The sequence below is a fragment of the Thunnus maccoyii genome, chromosome 12 (genome assembly GCF_910596095.1).
Source record: "Thunnus maccoyii chromosome 12, fThuMac1.1, whole genome shotgun sequence".
Classification (NCBI taxonomy): Eukaryota; Metazoa; Chordata; class Actinopteri; order Scombriformes; family Scombridae; genus Thunnus; species Thunnus maccoyii.
This window is the reverse complement of record NC_056544.1, coordinates 30,640,725-30,667,977: the sequence shown is the minus strand read 5'-3', so window position 1 is coordinate 30,667,977 and position 27,253 is coordinate 30,640,725. Positions and strand designations below refer to the sequence as shown.

The following is a 27,253-nucleotide window of genomic DNA, read 5'->3' as shown; positions in this document are numbered from 1 at the left end:
AACACAGATTGTTCAGTTCCTTTCAGTTCTTTTTTGTTAACTTCTCTCTCGTTTGCTAATAAAACATCGATGATACACGGCTTCGACATTGCTGTTTGCATGTGTGATGAATTTTCAACCCCAACAATAAAATCACTTCCTTCACTTGTTTTTGTATTTTGTCGTCACTGACAGATTTTTTCTGTTTGTCCGTTTTTAAAGGTAAAAAAAAAACAAAACGTTTGTTTGTTTGTTTGTTGGCGTTGTTTGTCGTCCATAATCTCACAGTCTTTTATCGACGTATGAGTGTTTATTTTTTTTTCTTTCTTCCAGACAGCTGTTGGTTCAAAGTTGTATTATTGTGGCAAATCTGAACCTAAACCAGCCGTAACTATGACAATAGCAGCAGTCAGACTCAAAACTGCAAACTGAATTTAAGTCGGTGTAGATACAATATTTAAAGGATTCAATGACTGATACTAAATGCTTTGAAATTAATTTCAATTCTTAAAAAAAAAAAAAAAAAAAAAGTTAATATTTGTCTTAAATGCAGCAGATGTTACCTTACAGGAACCTTTACAGAAATATTTTAAACTTTATTGATTTTATTACAAATTAAAGGCACTACAGAACATCTCATCAGCTTATTGAAATAGACATGAAATACATATATTGACTGACAGATGTAGAAAAAATATCATAAAGAATGATAATGAGGATTTAATCTAAGAAAAAAGGAAAGTGACAATAAAAATATATTTGCCTATCATTTTAAAAAAGCACATCGTGAAATAAGATGCCTTCTAAAAGAGCAAAAAATGCAAACTTAAATAACAAGATTTAATAAAGGAAATCCTAAAAGACCCAAATAATTTAATCCTACAAATGATGATTTCACAAGCACCAAGTATATTATACAGACACATAAAATAATCATTTAACATAACATCACATTAATAGCAACTGAGACATAAAAGAAGGCAGTTTTCTTGGTTTTCTGTAAAACTTGAGACTCATTGAAAGAGTTTTATAACATGATTTGATGTATTTAATTAAAGGGTGTCTTATTACAACAGTCAGCAGTCAACAGTTTATCTGAAGCTAATATGAAGCTTCAGCGTCCAAATGAGTCAAATCAAGTAGATATCTTTCAACGTTACAGTCTTTTTAGCGCAAAAGTTCCTCTTTTTGTTACTATACTTCCACCTGCAGCTCAACAGGGAAACACTGTCCGAGGAAACACAAAGAGGGAATTTGATGCTAAAAAAGACTGTAAATGTGTCATATATCCACTTGATATGACTAACTCAGACTGCTGAAGCTGAATAGAAGCTTCACACAGACTTTTAAATGACTGTGTGGACACACTGTGGATTTTGGCCTCCATCACTTCCATTGAAAACACATTTGAAGGATCTTTTAATATCCAGTATGAACAGGAGGAATGATTACAGCGAGGAAAACCTCTTTCACTGTTCATATGGACACCTGACTGTTGTTTTAACACACACTTGAATAATTGTGAACCGTCCTTTAAGTGTTTTTTCAGGTGTGACCACAGAGGGCGCTGTCGCATAGATGATTTTTATAAGTGGTTTCTTATGAATGTTATTCTGTCTTTAAGATAAATGAGAGAAATGCCAAGTACCAGACAAAATTTGGATGACTTTTGAAAAAAAATGTAATAAACGTAATAAATCTAACGTGGCATTTTTATAAAAGTTCCCTTCACAAAAAACAAACAAAAATCAACCAATTGAAGAGACTTCGGGGTGCTTTAACATTTGTGAGACTGATTGATCCAACAACATGTGGAGGAAATCAAACTCCTGAAGATGCAGGAAAGACTGCGACCATCTCATCTACCGCGACATTTCTCTCCAGGTACTAATGTTTTACTGGTTCATACTGAATAAAATCTGTATTTATTTAAATGAATTTAAATTGTCAAACACTTGTTAAATTGTGAATGAAACTGCCGTTAAAGTTAAATTTTCATACCACTAATTTGATTTGAAAGATTTGAGATTTTAAACGGGTCTAGTTTTGAGTAAGTTGCTTTAAAAACCAAAAAACTTCTTTTTTTCTGTAATTCTGTATTTCTAGCAGTGGAGGGAGGCCAGTATGACTTGGTGACCAACAATGTGTGAAAGAAGTAATGTAAGTTATTATAGGATATAGACATGCAAAAACTCTTATATTAGCATTTATATCACAGTCTTTGCTTCTGAAACTTAAGATTAGAGATGCAACGATTAATCGGCTAGTTGCCAACGACTACTATTAATTGTTTTGAGTCATTATTTTAAGAGGGAAATCAACAAATAACAAATTATCTGATTCCAGCTTCTCAAATGTGAATATTTTCTGGTTTCTTTAGTCCTCTATGACAGTAATATAGTTATATATAGTCTATCTATCTTACACAGAATACTGATATACAATGATCAGTGAATTAATTGATTAGTTGCCAACTCTTCAAGGATTTGTTATACTCACTCCAAATTGCCATTTTCATGGTCAAACTTAAGTAGAGCTGCAACTTTTTCTCGATTAATCAATCAGTGATTTGGTTTATAAATGTCAGAAAATGGTGAAAACAAAATTGTTGGTGATTAATTGGCAACTAATCGATTAATCGTTGCAGCACTACCTGAAACAATCAATCAGTTATCAAAATAGTTGCAGGGTAATTTTCTGCCAATCGATTAATCATTGCAGCTCTAGTATTTTTTTTAATAATCATGCTGTTTGTTGATGCTCTTTTCCTAAAACTGTCTTTAATCTTTTACCTGCCAGTCATGAATCTGAGCTGCACTAGGACCCAGAGCAGAGCGGTGCAGCTGTCACAGTCCGTGCAGTAAATATAGCAACAGCAGCGTGTTGATCTGAGCACTTCAGGGTCATGAGGAGACCTGAACTGCTCGGTTCAGTCTGAAACCTCCGTCCTCCGTCTGCAGGATCCAACGAGAAACACTTTGCTGTAATAACCACAGAGAGAGAACATCATCCTCATCTTCATCATCACCAGCAGCAGCAGCGGCGGCAGCAGCAGCCTGAAGATCAGCTGACTGCTGGATGTGAGGGCGTCCTTGGTGAGGGAGTGACGTTCACTGACTACTGACTCAATTGCTTGGTTTATTTAATGTATTTATCAGTCTTATTGTTTCTTTGTATTTTTGCAAGTAAACTACACATCAGAAGAAGAACAAGCTCCTTTATTGATTAATTGAGTCGTTTTTTTTAAAGGTTATTTTTTTAAGTGATGGGGGACAAAATTCAGTCCTCCTTCTTTTTAAATGTATTTAAAAAGTTTATCTGAAGCTAATATGAAGCCTCAGCGTCCAAATGAGTCAAATCAACTAGATATCTTTCAACGTTACAGTCTTTTTTGTGCCAAAGTACTGATAAACTATGTCCTTTAATAATATTTGATAAGTACATATTGGCTTCTAATATTTTGTTGTTGGTAAAGAATGAATATCAAACATTTATATCCAGAATTGTGTCAGTTCTCTGGTGAACTGTAACAGCGACGATGTTTCTAAATGACCTCAAACGTTTCTGCTGCATACAGCACAAAAAACACACAACAAGCTCAGTGTTTGTCCTCAGGCAGCACTGAAGATCAGTTGTTTTTTTTTTCTCATTTAATTAAATGTCAATTAACTGTTTGATTAATTGACTAATTGTTTACCTGCTGTCAGAGTAAAGAAAATGACTCACGTGCGTCTTTCTCTTCAGGCAGCAGTTCCCTGTGAGCCTCAGTGACTGAGTAAGGAAGCCTGTGAGGGTCAGTTCTCCAGGATGCTGCAGCTGTGTAAAGTCACCAGCGCTCTGTTCATCAGCAACGCTCGCTCAGCCTGCAGCGATGAGCTCATCCAGCAGGAGGCGGTGACGCTCTGCATCAACGTGTCCAAGCAGCAGCCGTTTCCCTCCTCCTCCGGCGTCACCAAGCTGCAGATCCCCGTCTACGACGACCCAAACGAGGACCTGTACAGCCACTTCGACCGCTGCGCCGACGCCATCCAGAAGGAGGCGAAGCGTGGCGGACGCAGCGTCGTCTACTGCAAGAACGGCCGCAGCCGCTCGGCCACCGTCTGCATCGCTTACCTGATGAAGCACCGCAAACTGACGCTGACAGACGCTGTACAGGTGAGCGACACGGAGGCTGTTTGTTCTGACTGATTCAGTGAGGAAGAGGGAAACAGGGATGTGCAGGTTTTCACCAAGCAGCAACCTCCAGGGCTGTAAAATGAAGCCAATGCGGAAGTGCCAAAAACTGCAGTTCCTTGAATGGCCACTTGAGGCTCCAAATGCGAGTCAATCCCCATAGACCCCCATGTTAAAATGTCCAACTTTACAGCAGAAATAAACATGTTTACAGCCTGGTACAAACAACGGTTTTGGTCTCTGTAGCTAATTTCCTCTTTCATGACAACTGTACGGGGGGTGAATTTTTTTATAACTCACCCGTTTAAATTTTATTAAGCCGTAAAGTTATGCATAATGAAGGACATGGCTGCTTTGAGTGACAGGTCCAACAGCCGCTAGGTGGCTTGTTTTAGCCATCGGCCCGCCTCTTTGCCCATTTTTGATTGGCTAGGAGTTAGACAGCGTCACGCACTGCCAAGATGGCGACGACCGGAGCAGCTCGCTTTGAGCTTCAAAACCGCTCTTCAGAAACCAACGCATGACGTCACGGCAACTACGTCCATATTTTTATACAGTCTCTGGTTTTCACGCTACAATTATCGTTGGTAAAAATATCGCGGTGAACGGTATTATCACGATAATCATTAACGTCTCTTGAAATCCTTCTATTAGCGCTAAAATACAATTAAACGATTTCACACCTGGTTCACATCGGATTCTATTCACTGAACAACCGTCTGTATGTTGCAGCTTTGTTGGACTTTGTTGGCTTGATAAGAAATATCATCAAAAACAAACTCAGTGAGCAAAAGCAGGTTTAAAGTTTAATACAGCTGACTGTAAATCACTTTAAATGCATCTCAGTGTCAACTGTCAACAAGCCAACGGGTTTCATAAATTCATTTGGACGAGAAAATAAAGACGAACAGTAAAATTATAATTCATCACCGTTTACAGACCCTCTGCCCGCTGTAACACAGACTGTCCGTTGATTGATGGATTACTGCAATATTTCAGGTGCGCTTACTTTCATTCTGACCTCCAGATAAAATGTTTTACATAATCTGGACCTGTCAGACTTCTTCGTAATCTCAGATATTAACGTGGTGAGGAAACATTATTATTACAGACAGAAATAATAGATAAAACTAAAAATAGAAAACCCAAGTTATAGAAACTAGAATGATCTTTTAACACAGTCTAATGACCAATCAAACAGCTCTGTGTGTTCCAATCAAAAAGAGTCACAAACCTGCTTTCTATCAGGTTTAGTTGACTTAAATTTACAGAACTTTATGCTTCAGTCAGGACAAAGAAATAGCTTGAGACCCTATTTTTATGAAACGTATGAATATGTTGCTCCACACGATGAGCTGTTAACTAGAAGCAGCTGCTGGTCGAAGGTCTTCTGTCAGATTTAGTTGAAGCTGAGAGTTTAGAAACTAAAGCTTTCATTCAAGCTGAGGGATCCATTGCCAAGGTGCCCCTGAGCAGGACGCTGACGGAGGAACCGCTCAGTGACGGTCACTGAGGGACTGGATTTATGCTCAAATGACACAACAAACCTGTCAATTCTCCTGAACTTCATGTTGAATTCATCTGAAATAGTAAATAGTAGATTAACCATCACCTGCTTCCTGTAGGGTTGATAGGAAGATTTCTTTTATGCTGTTTTCATTAGTTGTAATTAGGGGTGTCGCGATAACCGTGATATATAAAAAATTAAATATTGATATCATGTTAGTAATACACACACACACACACACCTTGTGGATCTTTTGTTTATCAGTTCATCTGGTTGTCTTTTCACTATCCATTAGGTGTAATTGTTCTTGTTGTACACTTCTGTACGTCTATGATTACAGACTCTTTCTCCACCTCCCTACACTCGTATTTTGATTTTAATTCATCTGCCAGAAAAATAGATGAAACCAGACAAGAGACAAGACATGATGATAACATCGTTGTTGTGTCGTGTAGTGAGAATCTGATGTCGTGACATCCTTAGTCGTCATCATCTAAAACTCATCAGGCGGTATTTGAAAACCTTTAATCATCCTGTTCTTGAGAATGAACAATTTTTTATTTTATTAACAAATGATTGAAATGACTGAAATATTACTCCACAGTTGGAAAGACAATACAAGTTATGTGTGTGTGTTTCTATTAATATTATACGTTGTGTTAACTTGAACTACATGTTTGAATCTTTCTGCAAGAACAGAATCTGCAGCTTTTATGCTCAAACTGACAGTAAACTAAAAACCATCGGTCGGACTGTCCAGTGACAAATCCAATAAAGTTTATTCAAACAAGATGACCACATCCAGAGAGAAAGGCAGCGTTACTTTGTGTAATTCTACCAGGAAAAAAAATAAAAACCCGGAACCACAGATGTTTGGAAGATGCAACAATCTGATGTGAAGTTCAGTTTTCTATCAGACGACAGTTTAACTACAACATGTTAAATATCCTCCAATCAAACAAGCTCGCTGCAGTTTATAACAGCAGCCATGTTGGAAATCTGCAGATAGATGACCAGCTGATTAATCACATGACCTCAAACTGCACGTCAAACAACAACCAATCCGACAGAAATTCAGCCCCAGTTTGAAGTTAAAATTAGACTTAATCTGTATTAAGGCTGCAACCATCAGTCAGTTAATTGACTAGTCGATGGACAGAAAATTAATCGAATAATCATTTTAGTCATTTTTTTTAAGCAAAAACACCAAATACTTGCTGGTTCCAGTGTCTCAAATGTGAAGTTTTGAAGCTTTTCTTTGTCATATATGATAGTTAACTGTTGTCGCCTTTTGGCTCTAAGAAAGTACAACTGGCATTTTTCACTATTTTATTACATTTTATGGACAAAACAATGAATCTAGTAAAATAAATGGCAGATGAATCGATAATGAAAATCCTGGTTAGTTGCGGCTCTAATACATACAGTGTCTGGGCAACTTTAAATAGTATAATAATAATATATTAATGCCCTTGTTTGCGTTTCTTTTCCCAGAGAGTGAAGACGGCTCGTCATGTGATCGATCCGAACCCCGGCTTCATGTCTCAGCTGCAGAGATACGAACAGGAGCTGAAGAAGAGACGAGGAGAAGCCGACTGACCGACAGAGACAGAGAGAGAGAGTGTCGATGTGAAAACAGCCAACAGGTGAACTCACACTGGAGTCTCTCCCCTCTGTGCACCTTCACTGTATGTTAATCTGTTAACATTTGTCTCTACAGCATCACATCTCCAGTTAGTTTTCACCTGAATCCTGTTTTCTCATCTCATATTATATTTTCTGACTTTGACGCAAAGGTAAGAATATTAAAAGCAGGATCAATATAAATATGGAAGTGAACAGAAACGTCTCCAGCAGACATTAAGGTCTTAATATTTACTTATTTTACTGTGAAGATTTTGAAAAGAAGATGTGATGAGTCTCCGAGACTCAGAGAAACAGAAAAATGTATAATAACTTAATTTGTATATCGCTTTTCTTAACATAGTCACAAAGTGCTTAAACAAAGAACATGAGGCAGTTAGGTAGAATAATGCAGCGTAGAGTAAAACTGGATAAATGAGATCAAATAAAAACAGTGTCCAGAAGATATGAAAGATAATAAGTAGACATTTAAAAGAAAATACAGAAAACATTCATTTTAAAGCTCCATTCAGAAAGGGGGAGGTGGGGAGGAAATAATTGAACTCCTGGTTCTGAACGTCATGTGAACCAAATGACAAGATCTGGTTTTTAATAGACAGAACATTCAGCAGAAGAAAGCCAGAAGAGTTGAAGGTGAGACAAAGATACTGTGTGCAGAACGTGTCTGAGAATCATCTCAATCCACCGGTAGTTGTCTGTACATCATGTTACACTGCAAACAGGAACAGCTGATTCAGCAGACTTTTAACGGCGACTATTTGACAAAATGTGAACAAATCTGTTGTAAAAACGTGTCTGAAAGAGAACAGCAGCAGCTACCTGTAGCTGACGTTACAACAACACGTTTGAGGAGCTTTTATGGGGTCTTTTATGTGTTTTTGTCATCGTATTAGTTCCCAAACAGGCCGATATGTTCATCAGCATGTTTCCATCTGTCAGATCAGCAACATTTTTGTAAAAGAAGGAAAAAAAAAATGAGAGATCCACTTTAAAATACAAGGACATCTCATTGCAGCTGTAATTATTACTGAACATACAGACAGCGACTGGATTAAAATCACTTCACCTCCCCTACAGACAGAGATGCTATCCGAATGGAGCTTTAGTAAAACATGTCGACTCAGAAAGTGTGAGAAGAGCTTTTTCTGCCGGTCAGAAACACACTATGTAACACATTATACTCTTTAAACAGGTCATATTTATTGCAGAGTTGTTGTATTTCTGTGCATTATATCTACAGGTGTTCCTGTTACTTTTGTCCAGCAACTGCAGTAAAACAACTGATGAGATTTTGGTCATTAAGATGAAAAAAAAAAATGTGAAAACATGGCTGAAAAACAGTAAGAGATGTTACTTTTCTGCTGTCTGTCAGCCTAAATCTTTTGAACACTTTTCTGTGTAAATGCAGATGTTACTTGAATTTTTCTGTTGTATCTCCTTTAAAGGACCAGTGTGTAAGATTTAGAGGGCTCAATTGGCAGATATGGGATATTCATAATTATGTTTTAATTGGTGTATAATCACCTGAAAATAAGAATCGCTGTGATTTCGGTCCTCTTCCACGGGGTCCGTCATGTTGCACCGCCATGTTTCTACAGTAGCCTCGACCGCACAAACCAAACACTGGCTCTAGAGAAGGAGGGGGTGGGGGGGTGGGGGGGGTATCCAGTTGGTTGCAATCTGCAACCTCACTGCGAGATGCCACTAAATCTACACACTGCTCCTTTGACACAAGGGGGCTGCAGTTCCACCTTCTACCTCTAGATGGAAGCATTTCCATAAAAACATGCAGTGCGTACGTTGAAGTTTCACAATGTTCAAAGTGTTCCTCTGCGGGCAGGGTGAGATAGACAAAAAATAAATAAATAAATAAAAATGGAAATTTAATCTGATCTGAACCTTTAAACCTTCATTACCTTCAGCTCAGCATTTAACATCCTGACTCTAAAGATGAATAAAAGCACATAAAAGTCATGCGACAACATAAACTCCTCGTCCTGCAGCAGCTGTTGTTTGGTTCGGTATCAGGTGTTATCCTGTGAACCTGATGACCAGAGCAGACCTGCATTCTGACACCACAGACAGGAAGTAACCTGAGGAAACTGTGACTCACTGACCGCAGGTTTTAATGTAACACGAGTCTGTTAGAAAGTCAAACAGAGATTCTGAACTGAAGGTTTTTACTGTCAGTCTCACCTCTGCAGTCAGTTGGATATGAAGAGTTTTGCCCCAGAAAAGAACATTTAAAGGTGTTTAAACTCGTCTGTTTCATTATCTATACTAAGTAATTATAAGTAGTAAGAGCTGCAACAATTTATTAACAGTTTATTAATCGACAGAAAATTAATCACCAACTTTTGAGGACAGATTAATTGTTTGTTTTTTAAGCGGTACTGTAAATATTCACCACTTCCAGCTCCTGAAATTAGATGATTTTGTGATTTTTCTCTGTCATACATGACAGTAAACTAAAAATCTTTTGGACTGTGGGTGGAATTAAATGAGCAATTAACATGATATTCTGGTATTTCCCCGTCAGCCCTTAAAGGATACAGTATGTCTGGTGATTTTCTGGTGATGTCTGAGAAAATCACCAGACTGATCCTTTAAACACATGTAGATCATGTGTTCAGAGACCCAGTCAGGACCATATAACGGTCTGTTCTGTTTCATTGATTTTAATCAGTCCCTAAACTATTGATTTGAATTTCCTGCCGTCGGAATTGTTAAAAATTGTACTTTTTAAAATTGTTTTTCTCCAAAAAGTTTAAGACTGCTGTTTTTTTTTTTAAATACACAGTATGCAGGTAAAAATAATAATAATAATTAGAGACCTTATCTTGTAATTATTACACAGCTCACAATTTTTCAAAAGTGTCTTAAAACATCAGTCAGGTGTCCATATGAGCAGTGAAAGAGGTTTTTCCTCGCTGTAATCATTCCTCCTGTTCATACTGGATATTAAAAGATCCTTCAAATGTGCAAAAATGCATTTAAAAGTAGATGTGAATATGAGGCTTCTGTTTTGGTCACATCAAGTGGTTAAGACGGACTTGAGAAATTGTTAAAACTATCTTTTAATATGAGGCTTCAGATGTCTGAGTTACACAGATCAAATGAGAACAAAATTTTTTTAGTATAAAATTCCCTCTTTGTCTTGCACGCATGCAAACTTAAAAAGGAAACTCTACACTAAAAGACTCGTGATTTGATTAATTAAGACTGTTTAAAAGACTCAGATTAGTCTTAAAGAGAACAGGAGGAATGATTACAGCAAACTGACTACTGTTAGAAGACAGACATGAGATGTTTTCCCGCCAACAACTGGACTGCTGTTGTGCAGTAAAACACAGTGAATTGAGAAGATCTTTAGTTTTGTTGTACCTAACCTTTACCTTTTCATTTGTACATGACCTTTGTTGACCTGTGGAGAAAAGTGCTAGATCCTTTAAGCCTTCAGTTATAACATCTGGCTTTAAACAGGCACTAAATTGTGAATATAACATTTTTATTGCATATACACTAAAAAAATAAATTCTTATTTTATCAACCTATACATGATTAATGCTGCAAGAAGCCAATAGCACAGATTTAAGACATAATCTCAGGTTAAATAATTATAAGTAGAGTAAATCTGCTGTGAAAATGTATTCAAACTGCTTTAAAAACTAATATCAGCAAGATGTTGAGATCCTGATTTTACAAAGTGATGTCAAAGCTGCAAATCGCTTTAAATGTTTCATGTCTAATGTGTCATTTTAAAGCAGTTGATAGTTAAATATTCAGTGTTGTCTGATCATACTGGGGGTAACAATGATTCATTTTAAGCCTGGAACAAGTGACTGTGGATATAAACGCAGGATCAATGTGTGTGTGTGTTGAAGTGTGTATCTCAGGTGTATCTTCTTGTTGTGTGGTGCTTAATTAACAGCAATAATTCAGACTACACAGATGTCATCGTGAACCACATCAGACCTCAGTATGTGTTTTAATGAGTCTGTGATGATGAAACAAACAGACCTGCTGTGTTGAGCGTTAGCAGCTAAAACTAAACTTGAGAACATTTTAACATATATTTTAACTCAATATGACGCTCTGTCCCTTTAAGACTCTGCTACTGTACAAACATTAAATGTCTGTCAGTTTTATTCTTGAAAAATGAAATAAAATTCAGTGTCCGTCACTCAATAATCAGCTCTGTGTATTCTGTGGAACTGCTTATGTGGTGATTTATGATTCATTAGAAAGTGGTTTGTTTTAATAAGACCGAGTGCTGAGCGGAAACATTTCACAACCTAAGAGGACATCAGAACAGCTGGAATTAGTGGGCTTTTTAGGAATAGAGGAATAACCATTTTAGCCAATTAAATTTGCTTCTCAAGGTTTAGAAAACCACCAACCAACCACAGCCAAGCCTGTGGTGGAGGAGATGTTACTGTAATTGGAAGCAAACTCAGCAACCCACAACTTTCTCCAACAATAGGCTCTTTTCATGGCAGACATAAGACACTAAGTACACTGACTCATTTCACATGTCTATGAGTTGTTAACAGCTCCAACAAATAGTGATTTTTCCCTCTAAACTTCTGACATGCTTTCATTTCAATAAATGTTCAAATGATCCAATATTTCAGCAAAAATCAAAGATTAGAGAAAAAGTCCAAAAACTGAAAACAGATTTGTATATCAGAACTTTGTTTTTTCTTCTTTCCTCTCCCATTAATCATCTCACGACCCCTCAGATTTATCTGCTGACCCTTTGTAGGAGTCCGACCCCTAGGTTGGGAACCAGTGGACTAAACTAGCTAACTGTATATAAAGTAGTGTAAACTAGCTCCACCTCCAGCAGCTACAACAGTAACATGCTGCTCTAACACTGATGCTTCACTATTAATAATCTAATGATGTCATATATAATAATATATCAGTCAGAGGGACCAAACCACTACTTTTACTGCAATACTTTAACTACATCAAGCTCATAATACTTATGTACTTTTACTGCAATACTTTAACTACATCAAGCTCATAATACTTATGTACTTTTACTGCAATACTTTAACTACATCAAGCTCATAATACTTATGTACTTTTACTGCAATACTTTAACTACATCAAGCTCATAATACTTATGTACTTTTACTGTACTATGTACTGGAGGATTTTTCATGCAAGACTTTTATTTGTAATGGAGTATTTTTACACTGATGTATTGGTACTTTTACTTAAAGCTATAATATGTAACTATTCAGCATTAAAATGTCTAAAAACGACTAGACCTATGTCATATATTTTGTTGAGTTGTGTACTTACATTATACTAAATGTTTCCAACAATTTTCAAACCCAGAGAAATCTGTAATTTTAATCAACAGTCTGTTTAATTTGATTGCCTCGTTATTGGCATCATACCTCCTCTACCAATGAGTATACACGCAGAAGACGATGATCATCTTGTTTAAAGGTTTGTATGTGAAACTTCCCCTTTCATTTTCCTCCTTTTTGATTGTGTTGTCTTTTCTGTTGTAGGCATCAATACTAATTCTGACCAGTTACTCGGCTGAACTTGCCAGCACTTATTAAAAGGTTTTTGGGGTTTTCTATTTTTCTATGTATTTTTCTATATAGTAGTTTTTATAATATAAACAATATCATTAATTGTTTTTTGTTCTTTTTTATTCTTTTATGTGATTCATGATCTATATTTGATTCAACTTTTGTAGTGTTGTATTTCATATGTGCCTGTATAATATTGATCTTGATGTTTCCAATTGTTTTTGCCCTTTTTCACAGAGGCGTGCTCTGTCCCCCATGTGGGAGTATCAGACAGTGTCGTCCAGCTCTGCTCTGATTGGACCAGCTTGAGAGCAGATTGACTCTCAATCATGCAGATCACACTCATCCTGAGTGATGAATGCATTTGTGCCTACATATTGCTTGTCCTGCTTTGTGATGGTGATTTGACGATTCCTGATGAAGATCTCTGGTAGACCGAATCGTTGCTCAATTAAAATTGCTGGGAGCTACTAGCAGAGTGTGTGGATCTCTAGTCTGATTCTTACTATGCGTTTTTTTTTTTTGGACCACATCACTAAGGTGGCTCAATTGAATGACACTGGTGGTGAAAAAGGAAAGCAAAGCCTCTTGAGAGTAAATCAGTTTATTTAACAAAGCGTGTCACATTCCTACTGCACTGAGGGCCTTTATGTGGGTTTAACAGACCAAACTAGGTGAGCTGTTGGGGTTGGAGGTGGGTTTAGACACCATGGGGTTGTTGTGGATTATGAGCTCTGTCCCATTCTTCACGCACTCCGTTGATCCAGTCGTTGTAGTTGGACACCTTAGTGTAGATGCCCAACTTGTCCTCCATCCCACAGCCCTCGCCCCAGGACACCAGGCCCACCAGGAACCAGGTGTCTCGGTAAAGGGTGACCATCGGTCCGCCGCTGTCCCCCTTGCAGGTGTCCTTTCTCTGTCCGAGGATCCCGGCGCAGAGGAAGTTTTCAGAGATGTTATGGGACATCTGGCTGGTGCAGATGCTGTGGCTGACCAGCGGCACTTTGATGACGTTGAGTGCCGAGCTGTAGTGGTTGCTGTCCAGGCTGTCACTGCCCCAGCCGGTCACCACGGTGATGGTTCCGTTCAGGTGTAACACCCGCTCAGCCATCTTGCGCCCCGGCAGGCAAACAGGGACGATGTACTTTGTGGTCGGGGCGGGAGTCTCCAGACGCAGCAGGGCGATGTCGTTGTCGACCATCTCTCTGTTGTAGTAGTTTGGGTGCTTGAAGGTTCGTTTGACCCTTAGAGTCACCTCGGTACCTTCTTCTCTGAAGCGCTCGTAGTCACCTAAAGAGACAGATCACAGAGTTCTGGATCCTCATGGAGGAGGAGGTTTTCTTTTATGCAACTGAGATTCAGCATTTTTTTAAAGGTTCAACAAAATCAGACAGGAAAATTACAGGTAAATTTAGGGGAAATTTGAGAAATAATTTGTGCACTTAATTCTTTAATTAATTCATAATTCTGAGAGAACAAATGACCTAATTTGCTTCTTGTATGTATTAAGAACATTTACAAACTACTTAATTTGTTTACTCAATCATTCTTTTCATGAATTGATTATCCCAGAGGAGGTGACAGGAGGCATAGAGCCGTTCAAGTGAAGAGAAACATTGGGCCACATGGAAGAATATTTTTCTACACCTCACGATTTGTTGAGGTTCACTATTCAAAGTTGAATTCAACAAACAAATAACGGCACAAATTTGTATGTTGCTCATTTGGACCTGTTGTTTTCTTTCTGCTAAGTCTCATAAAAATGTTCCCAAAGAGTCAAAAGAAGAATTTGAGTTTGCTGCTGTCAGAAACCATATTACAGCCTACAGTAGGTGATGTTACACTGTCACATGATACTGAGAGACTGCAGGAAGAAAAATATAGTGTTTTTTCCCCCCGTGAAGAAGGACAAACCATCTGTTAATACACGGCTCTTGCATGAGGCTCGTTGAGCAATGTTTTGCTGCAGAGATTTAATAACAGTAATAAAGTTTTTGATAATAATGTCATGGATTCTTGGCTCAGTGTTTTGAGTGTTTTAGTGTCTGCAGACTGAAACTCACCCAGTCGTACACTGAATTTCAGGTTATTGTCGAGGCAGTGAGCAGCTGTCAGCACCCAACTCTCATCGATGAGGACGCCTCCGCAGTGAAAACGCCCTTTTGCGTTCAGCAACAGCACCTGCACACAAAAACACTCCTGTAGAACCTCATTTTTATTATTTTTGCACTATATATTTAGTTCTTATAGGCCTACATACTAAACAAAATTACTCTTTGTTTCTTTTTTCAATACAGCCTGCTATGAGAAAAATTATTCATGTCTCCGCCCAGTTACTGCAGCTACAATCAAGCGCAGATGTCCAACAATAAACTGATATAACACCTACATGTGTCTCATGTTTTACCTGTAAGACTCGTGTTTTAATGCTGTTGTTTGTCATCTGTGATGTGAAAACATCAGACTTCCAAAGTCAGAGAAATAAAAAGTGTGCTTCATGGTTTTAGTTCAGTTATAACATTCAAGCGCAGCATTGAGCGTCTCTCCTGATTGGCTGCTGACAGCTGAAGAGTCGATCACACTGGACGGTAGAGACACTGGTATGACTGTTTAAACAGGAGTTTAGCCGACGTCACTGCATTTAACACCAGAGCTGAGAGCGTCAGTCGGAGCAGAAAACAGTAGCTCTGTGTCAAGCTGTCCTTTCAAAGTTAAGTATTTAGGTCATTTAGAGACAAGAATCTGTAAAAGTTTACAGCCCGTCATGTTGTCATGCTGAATGGACGTAGCCACCGTGATGTCACCCGTTGGTTTGTGGACTTCTGTTTTGAAGCATGGATTTCTAAAGAGAACTGGATACAGCGTCGGAGCTCTTCCAAACTTCCCAAATGTTATTGGACCCAATGGGTCGTTTCAACAAGTTGTGACGCTCAAAAAAATGTATCCACCATTTTGCAGCCGCTCCTTTTCCTTTATGATTATGTGAAGGAAAAAGTCCTTTTGGGCCCAATGGCATTGCGTGACCTACCCAGACGTTGTAATTACACAGTTTGGCCACTTTGTCAAATTGGCTACAAAGCCAACACAGTTTACAGTTTGTGATTCCTCTGAATAATATTTATTAATTACCCACATCAGAAACGCAACATCACTTCCTTTTTCAGAAACGCACCTTTACTGACATAAATGACAAAACTGTGTGTGAAGTGTCCAGTGTGTGTTGTACTTTAGTTTTCCCGTCTGTTTGCATCTCAGAGGAGCAGTGACAGTAAAACTTTGTTACCTGCCATGGACTCTCCCCCTTCTTGCCCACCTCCCCTCCCACCATCCAGGGCTGCAGGCCGTCCTTCGGTTCGGTGTATGATGACCTGTCGACCAGCAGCTGACCACAGGATGAGAAACCTGCAGGGAGATTTGGTTCATTTAATCTCTCCATTGTTGATATTTACACAGCCAAATAAGTACTGCTCTCAAATTTATAATTCAAGCGCACAAATTAAGCTACATATAACAGGAAGCTTTATCAGCATTTTAACATGTTTAAACCTGCAATAACAGATTTTTGTCCCTTTGGATGCAGCAGAGACAACATTACACATAAAAAATACAAATTAGAGAGTTTCTGTACATGAATAAAGTAATTAAAGAGTATGAATTCCTAATTGATGTGGACTAATTAAGTAATTTGAGAGCACAAACTAGATACAAAAAAATCTTAAAATAAATTAAAGCTGTAAGCAGCGTTGAACAGGCCCTTGCCATCAGGCCGCAATGCAATTGATGGTCTTCTGTCACGGACATGTAGATGTCTTCAGACCCGGCCTGTTTTCAGACAGTGCAAGAAGGAGATAAACATCACTTCCTTTGTTCACTATTATGCCTGCTGCTGGGGCTGCTTCACTGAAATTTCGTAGGGGGCGCTATTCGGCCAGTTTGCATCACTGATGGAATATTGTCATGTGGACGTGTTCAGGCCGGGAGAAGTTTGGTGCAGACTGGAGCATTTACGGTAAAGTTATAGCAACTTCCTCTGTCATGGCGAAACATCAAATCTCAACGGTGTGAGAATTTTCTGAAGTGACATGTCTGTCTTGCTCACACCTGTGTTATCAAAATCATGCAAGTTTTGGGCCCATTCACTTGAATTTCAATTGGTAAATTGAAAACTCTTGATGAGTTTGTGTGTAAAACAAATTAATTTCCCAATTTTCATCAAGTCTATTTTTAGAAAAGTAAAGTCTTTTGACCCACATGACCTGGTCAAAGTTTGATTGAAATGTGTACTGTCAGGTGTGTAGGTGTGTGGAGGTGTGAGGGCCCGTTCAACACTGCTTGCAGCTTTAATTTTTAAATGCATCCCTTATTTTAGGCTGTTTGAAATGAAAAATACCATTTATTTATGATTAGAGTACTTATTATTTATATCATCTGTGCATAACTGAATGTCAGTTTCTTTCATATTGTTGGTGTATATACTCACCAGCCATTTTATTAGGTGCACCTGTTCAACTTCTTGTTAACGCAAATATCTAACCAGCCAATCATGTGGCAGAAACTCAATGCATTTTGGGAATGTAGACACGGTCTAGACAATCTGCTGAAGTTCAAACCAAGCATCAGAATGGGGAAGAAAGGTGATTTAAATGTCTTTGAACGTGGCATGGTTGTTGGTGCCAGACGGTTGGTTTGAGTATTTCAGAAACTGCTGATCTTAAGAGTTTACAGAGAATGGTCTGAAAAAGAGAAACTACCCAGTGAGCGGCGGTTTTCTGGGTAGAAATGCTTTGTTGATGGCAGAGGTCAGAGGAGAATGGCCAGACTGGTTCAAGCTGATAGAAAGGCAACAGTAACTCAAATAACCACTCGTTACAACCGAGATATGCAGAAGAGCATCTCTGAATGCACAACATGTCAAACCTTGAAGCTGATGGGCTACAGCAGCAGAAGACCAGACTGGGCACCACTCCTGTAAGCTAGGAACAGGAAACTGAGCATACAATTGGCACAGGCTCACCAAAATTGGACAACAGAAGATTGGAAAAATGTTGCCTGGTCTGATGAGTCTGATTTCTGCTGCAATATTGAGGTTGTAGGGTTAGAATTTGGTGTAAACAACATGAAAACATGGATCCATCCTGGTCTCCATAGTCACCAGATCTCAATCCAGTAGAGGATGTGGTGAAATGGGAGATTCGCATCATGGATTTGCAGCTGACAAATCTGCAACAACTGCGTGATGCTGTCATGTCAATATGGACCAAAATCTCTGAGGAATGTTTCCAGCACCTTGTTGAATCTATGCGACAAAGAATTAAGGTAGTTCTGAAGGCAAAAGGGGGTCCAACCCCGTACTAGCAAGGTGTACCTAATAAAGTGGCTGATGAGTGTATACATTCACACCTCACATCAACTGTATTAATTTTTATATGCATTGAATCAGTGGCCGGAGGCCAACCAATCGGCCCGTTCCGAACAGGCACATTTTGAACAGGCACTGCGATACTCACCTGACGTCCACATTGACACCAGTTGAACTAAATGTCATGTTCTCACCTTTCGTTTTACATTTCTTGGAGTCTTCGTCCAGTGTGTATCCATTCACACAGCTACAGGTCCTCCTCAGGCCGCCTGCACTCTCTGAACACTCGTGGTCACAGTCGCCGTTGTTGACAGAGCAGTTAGTCGCTGTTTGAGCTGAAAAATAACAGACGACAGGCATATTTACATCAACTTTTACACATATACAGTGTATCATCACAAGTTTTAGTAGGAGCAAAGTTGTTGTGGTGTGACTGGTGGATCCTCTGTAAGAGAAATCTAGCAACAACTAATTTTAGAGATTATTTATTGTGTGATACACAAGCAGTGGTGGAAGAAGTATTCAGATCCTTCACTTAAGTAAAAGTACCAATACATCAATGTAAAAATACTCCATTACAAGTAGAAGTCCTGCATGAAACATCCTACTACAGTAAAAGTACATAAGTATTATGAGCTTGATGTAGTTAAAGTATTGCAGTAAAAGTACATAAGTATTATGAGCTTGATGTAGTTAAAGTATTGCAGTAAAAGTAGTGGTTTGGTTCCTCTGACTGATATATTATTATATATGACATCATTAGATTATTAATAGTGAAGCATCAGTGTTAGAGCAGCATGTTACTGTTGTAGCTGCTGGAGGTGGAGCTAGTTTACACTACTTTATATACAGTTAGCTAGTTTAGTCCAGTGGTTCCCAACCTAGGGGTCGGGCCCCTCCAAAGGGTCAGCAGATAAATCTGAGGGGTCGTGAGATGATTAACGGGAGAGGAAAGAAGAAAAAACAAAGTTCTGATACACAAATCTGTTTTCAGTTTTTTGACTTTTTCTCTAATCTTTGATTTTTGGTGAAATATTGGATCATTTGAACATTTATTGAAATGGAAGCATGTGAGAAGTTTAGAGGGAAAAATCACTATTTGGTGGAGCTGTTAACAACTCATAGACATGTGAAAAGTAACTAAAGCTGTCAAATAAATACAGTGGAGTAGAAAGTACAATATTTCCCTCTGAAATGTAGTGGAGTGGAAGTATAAAGTAGCATCAAATGGAAATACTAAAGTAAAGTACAAGTACCTCAAAACTGTACTTAAATACAGTACTTGAGTAAATGTACTTTCCACCTCTGCGTACACGTGTAACCAATCACATGGACCATTAAGACACATTTGCAGTGGTGAAACATTTGTCAGACAAGAACAGAACTTCTTACATATAACAATTATATGAGTATATACAAGTTTTAGAGGATTATTCATTTATCACATTGAAAAACACTTGTATGAAAGCAACAGTAGAAAATTGTGATGATTTGGAGCAGCTGGTTCTCTTTCATGTCCACTCTAAAGATAAACATGAATTGAAACACCCAGTGGTGAAAGTATAAAAATTCATCAAGTACATAATAAGTATAATAATACAAGTAAAAGCCCTGTATTAAAAAATAAATTAAAAGTATTTTCAGATAAATTTACTGTGATTAACAAAAGGAAAAGAACTGTAGAACTCACCAATTTCATAGTGATATATACAGTATATATTTTATTTTTGGATTATTATTATTATTAATATGGAGGTGGCATTTGACTGTTGCAGCTTGTGGAGATGGAGCTACTGTAGTTTTGGGTAGTTCAGTCAAACTCTGGCAAAAAACAAACTTATTTTCTTAAAACAAATGAAAAATATGAAAAATAATCTGCTCTGAATCAGAAAGAGTTCCTCCATCTGTTTGAACCTGTGACAGTATAAGATGTGTTGCTGCACTACAATTATGATAAATTAAACTTGATTTTAGAAAACACTGACAAATTAATCTGCTGTCAAAACAGGCTGGAATATTTTTATTGCACCAGTGTTTCACGTTTTGAGAAAATAAGGAGTTGAGACTCAGCTATACAGTAAAGATTTGATAAATCTGCATAACTAGTACTTTTACTTTTGATACTTATAGTACATTTTGATGATAATACTTCTGTACTTTTACTTAAGTAACATTTTGAATTCAGGACTTTTACTTGTATTGAAGTATTTTAGACGACAGTATTTCGACTTCTACTTAAATAACGGATCTGAATACTTCTTCTACCACTGTCACAAGCTAATTATAGATTTTATTTGGAACATTTATAGCTGTTTTTATTGCTCCTTCATGTCCGTTCTGTTCTTTCAGTCAGGAACAGATTTAATTTATTTTATTTGTGTTACTATTACTTAATTATTTCTACATGTGTGTGAGAAAGGACGTCCCGTCTCTCTCGTATCCCTGCTGGGAGGAGCTGAGAGATGAGGAATAGATGTGAGTGAGGGACACGAGGAGCCATGTTTGCTAAATGGAAAGAACCCACAAACTCACGATGGTTACAGTATTTTCCCTCATATCCATGGTCACAGTTGCAGCTGTAGGCTTGGTACAGATCCACACAGACTCCATGAACACACATGTTGGATTCACACTGGTTCCCATCTGAAACACAGCCAGGTCAAAATGAATATACATTTCCCACAATGCTCTGCAGGTGCTGCTTAAAATAAGGCTACGTTCACATTACATGCTGAGTGGCCCAGATCCGATTTTTTTTTTTTTTTTTTTTTACCTCCAAGTGACTCCGATCCGATTTTTTCACAGAAGTGTCAACAAACCAAATCAGATTTTTTCATATAAGATTTTTGACACTTTCAGTAATGCTTTATTTTACATGTCCTTTAATTTTATTATAATTACCTGGAAATTTGTAGGTATTTAACGGTTAATTATTTAACTGACAGAAAATACTCAGTTGTCAGTGGTAGTTATGTGTGTCAAACTACATTTTAGCACATTAGGTTGTTTCATAAAAACTCTGTAATGAGCACATTTCCCATATTCTAAAATAGTACATAACTCTTTCAAAGAAATGTCCTAAGAATGAACAGTTACACAGCAGCTACTTTTAGGAAATTTCTGGAAAACCCTAACATGCTAATATATCGATTGACACACAAAAATACACACTGAAAACTGAGTATCTTTCAGTTAATGCATTTGTACCAAACTGCACCACTGTCTTTGCAAAATGTCCTAAAGAATAACCATGAAATACCTGCAAATTACTCAGAAGATTTCTAAGAAATTAGTTAAAAATTAAAGGACTTATAAAATAAAGCGCTCCCACACTTTCACATGCGGTCCTGGATCTGATTCATATCTGATCTCTGACTATGCACGGTGGGTCAGTTTCTGTCTCAATGAATTTACTAAGCTCTGTCCTGCTGATAAGATTACTGATTATTGCAGCTGTTCTAATAAACATTGCCTCTCTCCAAACTTCTGTTTGTTTGTTCCACAAGCACATGAGCCTCCGAGCTGGGAGCTCCTCTCTCTTCTCTCCTCCTGTCCTCTCAAGCATCTCTTGCTGCACATCTCTTCTGTGCCCAACCTTTAATTTTTGTTCTCTTTGATGAATCAGAGCCAGATAATTACTCTGCTGAAATACGAGAAGAAGCAGCAGATCCTGCATCAGGCTTTCTCACAACTTCTCTCTATCATTACAGAAACATTTACGCAACAGAAAATACAGTTTTTATGAAAACTGGGAAATTTCACTCATCTTTTTTAATGGACATAAAAGCAAGTGGACAGAAACATACTTTATGTTGTACTGTACATCATACAGGAGGAGGCTCAGTGTTTCATACTGAAAGAGAAGCTTTTCTTACCCGTGTACACCGTCCAGAACTCCAGCTGTAAACACACAAAACAAAAAGTTAAAGTCTCCCTCCACTCAAAAAAAAAAGTTTTTCTTCTTGCTCCTTAGTTTGATGTTTGAGCTTCACTGTGCAGAATGATTTACGTGCAGTGAGTTAATTTCCACATTCATCTGCTGAAAGTGGAAAGTTTCCCTGAGCTCAATGAAAATCTGATTTTTTAGGGGCAGGCCTACAAACAGGATTTATGACATCACAACTAGTTTAGAGCCAATCATGGTCCAGTATTCAACTTACAAGTGTGATGTGGAAACTTGAAGCCTCCAGTGCACAAGCACTGAGAATAGACCTTAAAGTGAAGTAGGAGAACATTTGAAATGAAATATATTTGCATATTCATAGAGTGTATTATTTTTAATGAGTCAGAAGTAGTCGATGTCATTTAAAAGGATCTTAAAGTGCGTCTGCTTTTTGGTGGGGAAATCATATCAGACACACATTATTGTTCTAAGAGTATTTTTATATGCCTTAATGTATGTCTGGAGGGATCAGGAACTGTTGACTTCACATTAATACTGAAAATCACATGAAGGACCAACAAATATTCATCCACTGCAGACAGAAGAGCAGCCAGAGTTTCTGTTTAATGGGAGTTTCTCACATATCCAAAGCCGGCCTTTCACTCGGCATGAGGCCTGAATCTGCTCCTCATTCAGTCTCGTCAACAAACACCAGTTATAACGTTTGACTGAATAAACAGCCCTACTGGTGAGACTGTAACCATTAACGTTAATCCAGTAATAACATGTCAATGCTAATGACACCGATTAACAGCGGACTACATTTCCTAACGCGTATAAAAAACTTCCATACAAACCCTCAGGTGGTTCAGAAAAGCAGAGCTCATGGTGAAAAATTCTTATATTTAGTATTTGCTGCTCTGTGGCTGCAAACATCACCAGTTTTGTCTTTCCATGTATATTTCCTTCACTGTGAATTGATGTGACCTGTGCTCGATGTCTCAAACTCATGAAATAAACTTGAATTAGTCTGATCTCATCAGCTCCCACTTATCTTTATGAAACAGATTACATCCTGTTTCAGTTTTTTAGGCTCATTCAAGACAGACTTATCACTGTAATCGTAGGTCAGACTTATTTAAACCTCCGTTATAAAACAGAATTTCACAAAAATAAGACAGATTTAAATAAATAAGCCTGGTTCTGGTGGTAATCCTGCTTTATGAAACACTCCTCTAGTCAGAAGATAGACTGTCATGGTTTTGGCAAATCACAAAAAAAACGTAACAACAATGTGCAAGATTCTTTGAGGGCTAAATAGGTGAACAGTAGAGCTGCAACAATTAAATGAATCAATTAGTTGCCAACTATTAAATGAATCCCAAACTATTACCATCACTACTACTACTATCATAATCGATTAATTATTTGGAGTCATTTTGAGAGAAATGTGAATGTTTTCTGATTTCAATGACAGTATATTTGGTTTGTGGGAAACAGTTATCAAAATATAGACTTTTTATAAACCAAAAAACTAATCAATTGAATATAAAAATAATCATCAGATTAATCAACAATGAAAATAATCATTAGTTGCAGCTTTAGTGAACAGCCGCAAATATGAGATATGAACAGAAGGTTAAAGCTGCCTGAACATGAAGTAAAATATACTAAATATACTTCATATCCTTGTTACTCATTCTCCAAATCATCTATCAGTTCTTTGATGGATTTTCTACCTTCCAGGCAGCTGTTCATGCAGAAACCTGCTGCAAATATATGAATTACCATCAACATTCAGTAAACTCAGGTCGTGAACAGGACCTTGAAAGCATTTCTTTAATGCTACCTTCAAGGTAACTCGGACATCTGGGATTTCAGAGTCGGGTGCAAGACAGCAACCAGCATGAACAAATAAATGCTGAACATCCTTGAATGTGCCACCAAGAAGACTTTAGAGAACAACCTGCATGTTGGATCATTTATCTGCAGCAGCAGCTCTCATGTTTCTGCAAGTAGAGTTTTTTCACAGCGTTCTGAAATGAACTGAAATCAAGCTGAAAACATGTAGTCCACTTCTGAAAATAGTCATAAATGATGTAAAACATTAATAATTTATATACATTTTTTTTGTGAATGAGAGAAATTTTTAGTTCAACATATAAAAAACTACCCGGTAAAGCATCTTTCAGTTATTTCAGAAAGGAGTCTGGTTGAAACAAACAGAAATAAAACGTCTTACTGTGGCTTCCCTGGTTTGGAAAATCTCTCTGGCTTCCTCAAAGTCACATCTTTCCTCCACACACTCACGCTCCTTGGAGGGTGGATGCAGCTCCTCCAGGAACGAGTTGGCACGACGAGACCGGAGCAGCATGTGAGCCTCCGGGGCGTCCGAGAACACTGTACAAGCCCAAGAGGAAGAAGACTTCTGTTTTAGTTTAAAGCTGCTACATGTTGCATCTTTGAGGGTTAGTTAAACTAAATTACAGAAGAAAAAATACTTTCCTTCCTCTAGTGGAGAGATTATTCATCTGGGTTTTGATACTATATATCTGTCTTTGAGATTTCGGCCTCCACCCAAAAGTAAAATGTAGTTTGCTGTGCTCACAACATAGAACAAGACTAAAAATGTGTTCAGATTTATAAAGCCATGTGTACATATGGTTCTGTTTTTTAAATCTCAGTCATTGTGGAATTGGACGCATGTGCACGAGCCTCATTTTCACTCCACAATGAGCCATAAATGGATGAAGACACCATTAACCAGCTGTTGTCATTTCAATTCACTGCCTGCTCCACCAACAAGTCTTCACCAACAAGTCCTCAAAATTAAACGACCACTAGCTCATTTGACCATGTGACTCCAGAACCACCAATAGGAGTGTTTTCTAATCAGGCGCCTCTATCAGCAGTAATCATCAGGACAACATCATTTGTCAAATCTCTGTTAAACAATAATGATGTTTTATGTTGTGACAACACTGTGGTTACGGTCTGGTTAAGTTTAGGCCCAAAGGTTTAGGGAAAGATCATGGTCTGGGTTAAAATGATCACTTGAAACGTGGTGTAGTTACTACTTCCTCTAAGTTAGGCGGCCTTCGTCATCATGGCTCCAGTAAACGCCACAACAATCATAGTTACGTTTTTTCAAAAAACTATCCCAACTCACAGATGGAAACAGGAAGCGAACAGCGGTCTCCTGCAAAAAAGTCCACTTTTTTGCAAGTTAGGATCTAAACGTCACCTCAGATTATTTGGAAATTTGTCACCTTGTATAGACGTCATCTGAACTGCTCCACTTCTGCGGGTCATAATTACATCTGCTAGAAGCATCTGTCACTCAAATGTAACTAACGGTCATTTTTGCCGACTGACATTACGACTTATTGTGTCGTTTTTCTTGGGAGGAGAAAGAAAAATTCATCACATGCACTGTAAACCTTCGTCAGCAGTGATATCTCAGAAATGTAATCAATGATTAGTTTGTAGCTCATATCTGAACCGACTTTTCAAGGTGCGTCACAATAAAGGATAAAATAAAAAGAATATTAACAGCAAAATGTGCCTTTGATTGACATTTTGTGTAAATGCAAAAAAAAAAAAAAAAAATCACACAATCAGTGCAGCTTAAAACTTAAAAAACAACACTTTACCGAAATATTCTGTCTCTCAGCTTATATTTCATCTCCGCCTCATCTCATCACCTTCAGCTCACTCGAGAAAAACACGTGTACGCTGGTCTGATGTCAGAGTGAGGTGTAAACATTGTGTGTGTATAAATACCAGTTTATGTGCAGGAAATGACGTTTGCATGTTTTTTTGTGCGTATACATCATTCATGTATCTAGCCCCAGTTCTTTCTGTTATTTCCCTTCAGTCTCTCTCAAATATGTGTCTTATCGTGTCTTTCCACTGACTTCTAGAGCCATGCAAGCAGATCTTCTGCCCTAAACGATGCTGACTCAAGTGACATCATTTGAGTCAATTTATCAGATTTCACACAGCTGGCTGCAGCTGTATATTAGATTTGAATTTTGAAGACTCTGATCCGGGTCAGGAGTTAAAATGTGATCCTGACTTTTAACTGAGCTTTGTGACTTTCCAGCAAGTCATGTTAATAAAAAATCAGCCCGTTCAGTAATCCATCCGTTCACACTCACCTGCCAGACTGAGGACTGACGCCGACCACAGAGCCACGATGACGGACACACAGAGGACGAGGCGGGACATGTCGGCCAAACCTGCAGCCAATGAGACGAGGCAGACATGAAGGTACGAGCCAATCAGCTCCTCTCCTCAGTGTTCGTATTTACCCCACTGTGTCCAGTAAAGCAGTAAGAGTGATACAAATATTAATATTCATAATCCATATCTTGGTGATGGTGCGAAGGTTAACGTGACTCACCGAAAGTTGAATTCTGGAGGAACTGGAGAAAAAACAAAAAGAAAATCACAAACATATCAGTGTAATATATTTTTATGTAATTGTTTTAAATGTTTTAAATAATCTCTCAGCAGTGTCAGCGAAACATTTCTAGATTATTGATCTTTTTCAGCTGAAAACACAGAGGCCCCCGGACAGACACACAGCAGGAGGCGATCCCCGTTTGAACCTCTACGACCTTTGACCCCATGAGCTGAATGTCAGGAGCCAGAGAACGAGGCAGAGACTACGTCCTAAAACTGTCAAGACACTGAAACATATAAGAACGAGTGAATTTCTGAGACTGAGGAGCGTTTTTTTTTTTTTTTTTACTTACGAGTGAAGATTCGATGCCGTGGACAGAGACGACGGTGCGCTCTGTGTCTGGTGTGTTAATGACTAACTATCAGTGTTTACTGAGAGTCCACAGTCTGCAGCTGAACACTGTCTGCCAACACACACACACACCTCCCCTTTAACCTCCACCCACTCATCCCTGCAACACATCAGAGCCCCGTTACCCAAAAGATTTTCTTAAAGGATCACAATTTGTTCAAGTGTGTCTTAAAACATCAGTCAGGTGCCCATTAAGGGTGTGCCCGAATACAAATACATTATTCTGCAAAGCACAAATAGTGTTTTTTTTTTTAACAAATATTTCTTTCATACAAATATTTTTTTAAATATTTGTTAGTTACAGGTCTGTCTGCAATGAGGTGATGAGTAAAGT

The 27,253-nt window shown here is 38.1% G+C and overlaps 2 protein-coding genes across 7 annotated transcripts; one reads left to right on the top strand and one right to left on the bottom strand.

The window, feature by feature from the left end:
• Positions 1–2,713: 2,713 nt before the first annotated feature.
• Positions 2,714–15,217, top strand: dusp28 (dual specificity phosphatase 28). Of its 6 annotated transcripts, XR_006099168.1 has the most exons (5): positions 2,714–3,074; positions 3,724–4,134; positions 7,154–7,305; positions 12,832–12,888; positions 13,096–13,309. XR_006099168.1 is itself a non-coding variant. In XM_042427769.1 (4 exons), the coding sequence occupies exons 2-3, from the start codon at positions 3,787–3,789 to the stop codon at positions 7,256–7,258; spliced, it is 453 nt and encodes a 150-aa protein (XP_042283703.1). In that variant the 5' UTR covers positions 2,714–3,074; positions 3,724–3,786; the 3' UTR covers positions 7,259–7,305; positions 14,944–15,217. The 6 variants fall into 6 exon arrangements, 5 of the variants coding, with proteins under 5 accessions (XP_042283703.1, XP_042283704.1, XP_042283702.1 ...); XM_042427769.1 differs by lacking the exons at positions 12,832–12,888; positions 13,096–13,309 and adding an exon at positions 14,944–15,217; XM_042427770.1 differs by lacking the exon at positions 12,832–12,888.
• Positions 13,445–26,572, bottom strand: proca (protein C (inactivator of coagulation factors Va and VIIIa), a). The gene is made up of 9 exons (XM_042427761.1): positions 26,506–26,572; positions 26,261–26,341; positions 24,343–24,500; positions 22,093–22,117; positions 20,750–20,860; positions 18,412–18,552; positions 16,142–16,260; positions 14,922–15,039; positions 13,445–14,148 (listed from the first exon to the last, which is right to left on the bottom strand). The coding sequence occupies exons 1-9, from the start codon at positions 26,558–26,560 to the stop codon at positions 13,559–13,561; spliced, it is 1,398 nt and encodes a 465-aa protein (XP_042283695.1). The 5' UTR covers positions 26,561–26,572; the 3' UTR covers positions 13,445–13,558.
• Between the last annotated feature and the right edge of the window lie 681 nt (positions 26,573–27,253).

What these genes read in the sequence shown, in the direction of transcription:
- proca (XM_042427761.1), bottom strand. Translation starts at nt 26,560, where the DNA reads ATGTTTGTGATTTTCTTTTTGTTTTTTCTCCAGTTCCTCCAGAATTCA. An exon ending in GTCAGTCCTCAGTCTGGCAG is followed by an intron (nt 24,501 to 26,260) that starts GTGAGTGTGAAC and finishes GGGCTTGTACAG; the next exon opens with TGTTCTCGGACGCCCCGGAG. An exon ending in GGGAAAATACTGTAACCATC is followed by an intron (nt 18,553 to 20,749) that starts GTGAGTTTGTGG and finishes GTTATTTTTCAG; the next exon opens with CTCAAACAGCGACTAACTGC.
- dusp28 (XM_042427769.1), top strand. Translation starts at nt 3,787, where the DNA reads ATGCTGCAGCTGTGTAAAGTCACCAGCGCTCTGTTCATCAGCAACGCT. An exon ending in CGCTGACAGACGCTGTACAG is followed by an intron (nt 4,135 to 7,153) that starts GTGAGCGACACG and finishes TTCTTTTCCCAG; the next exon opens with AGAGTGAAGACGGCTCGTCA.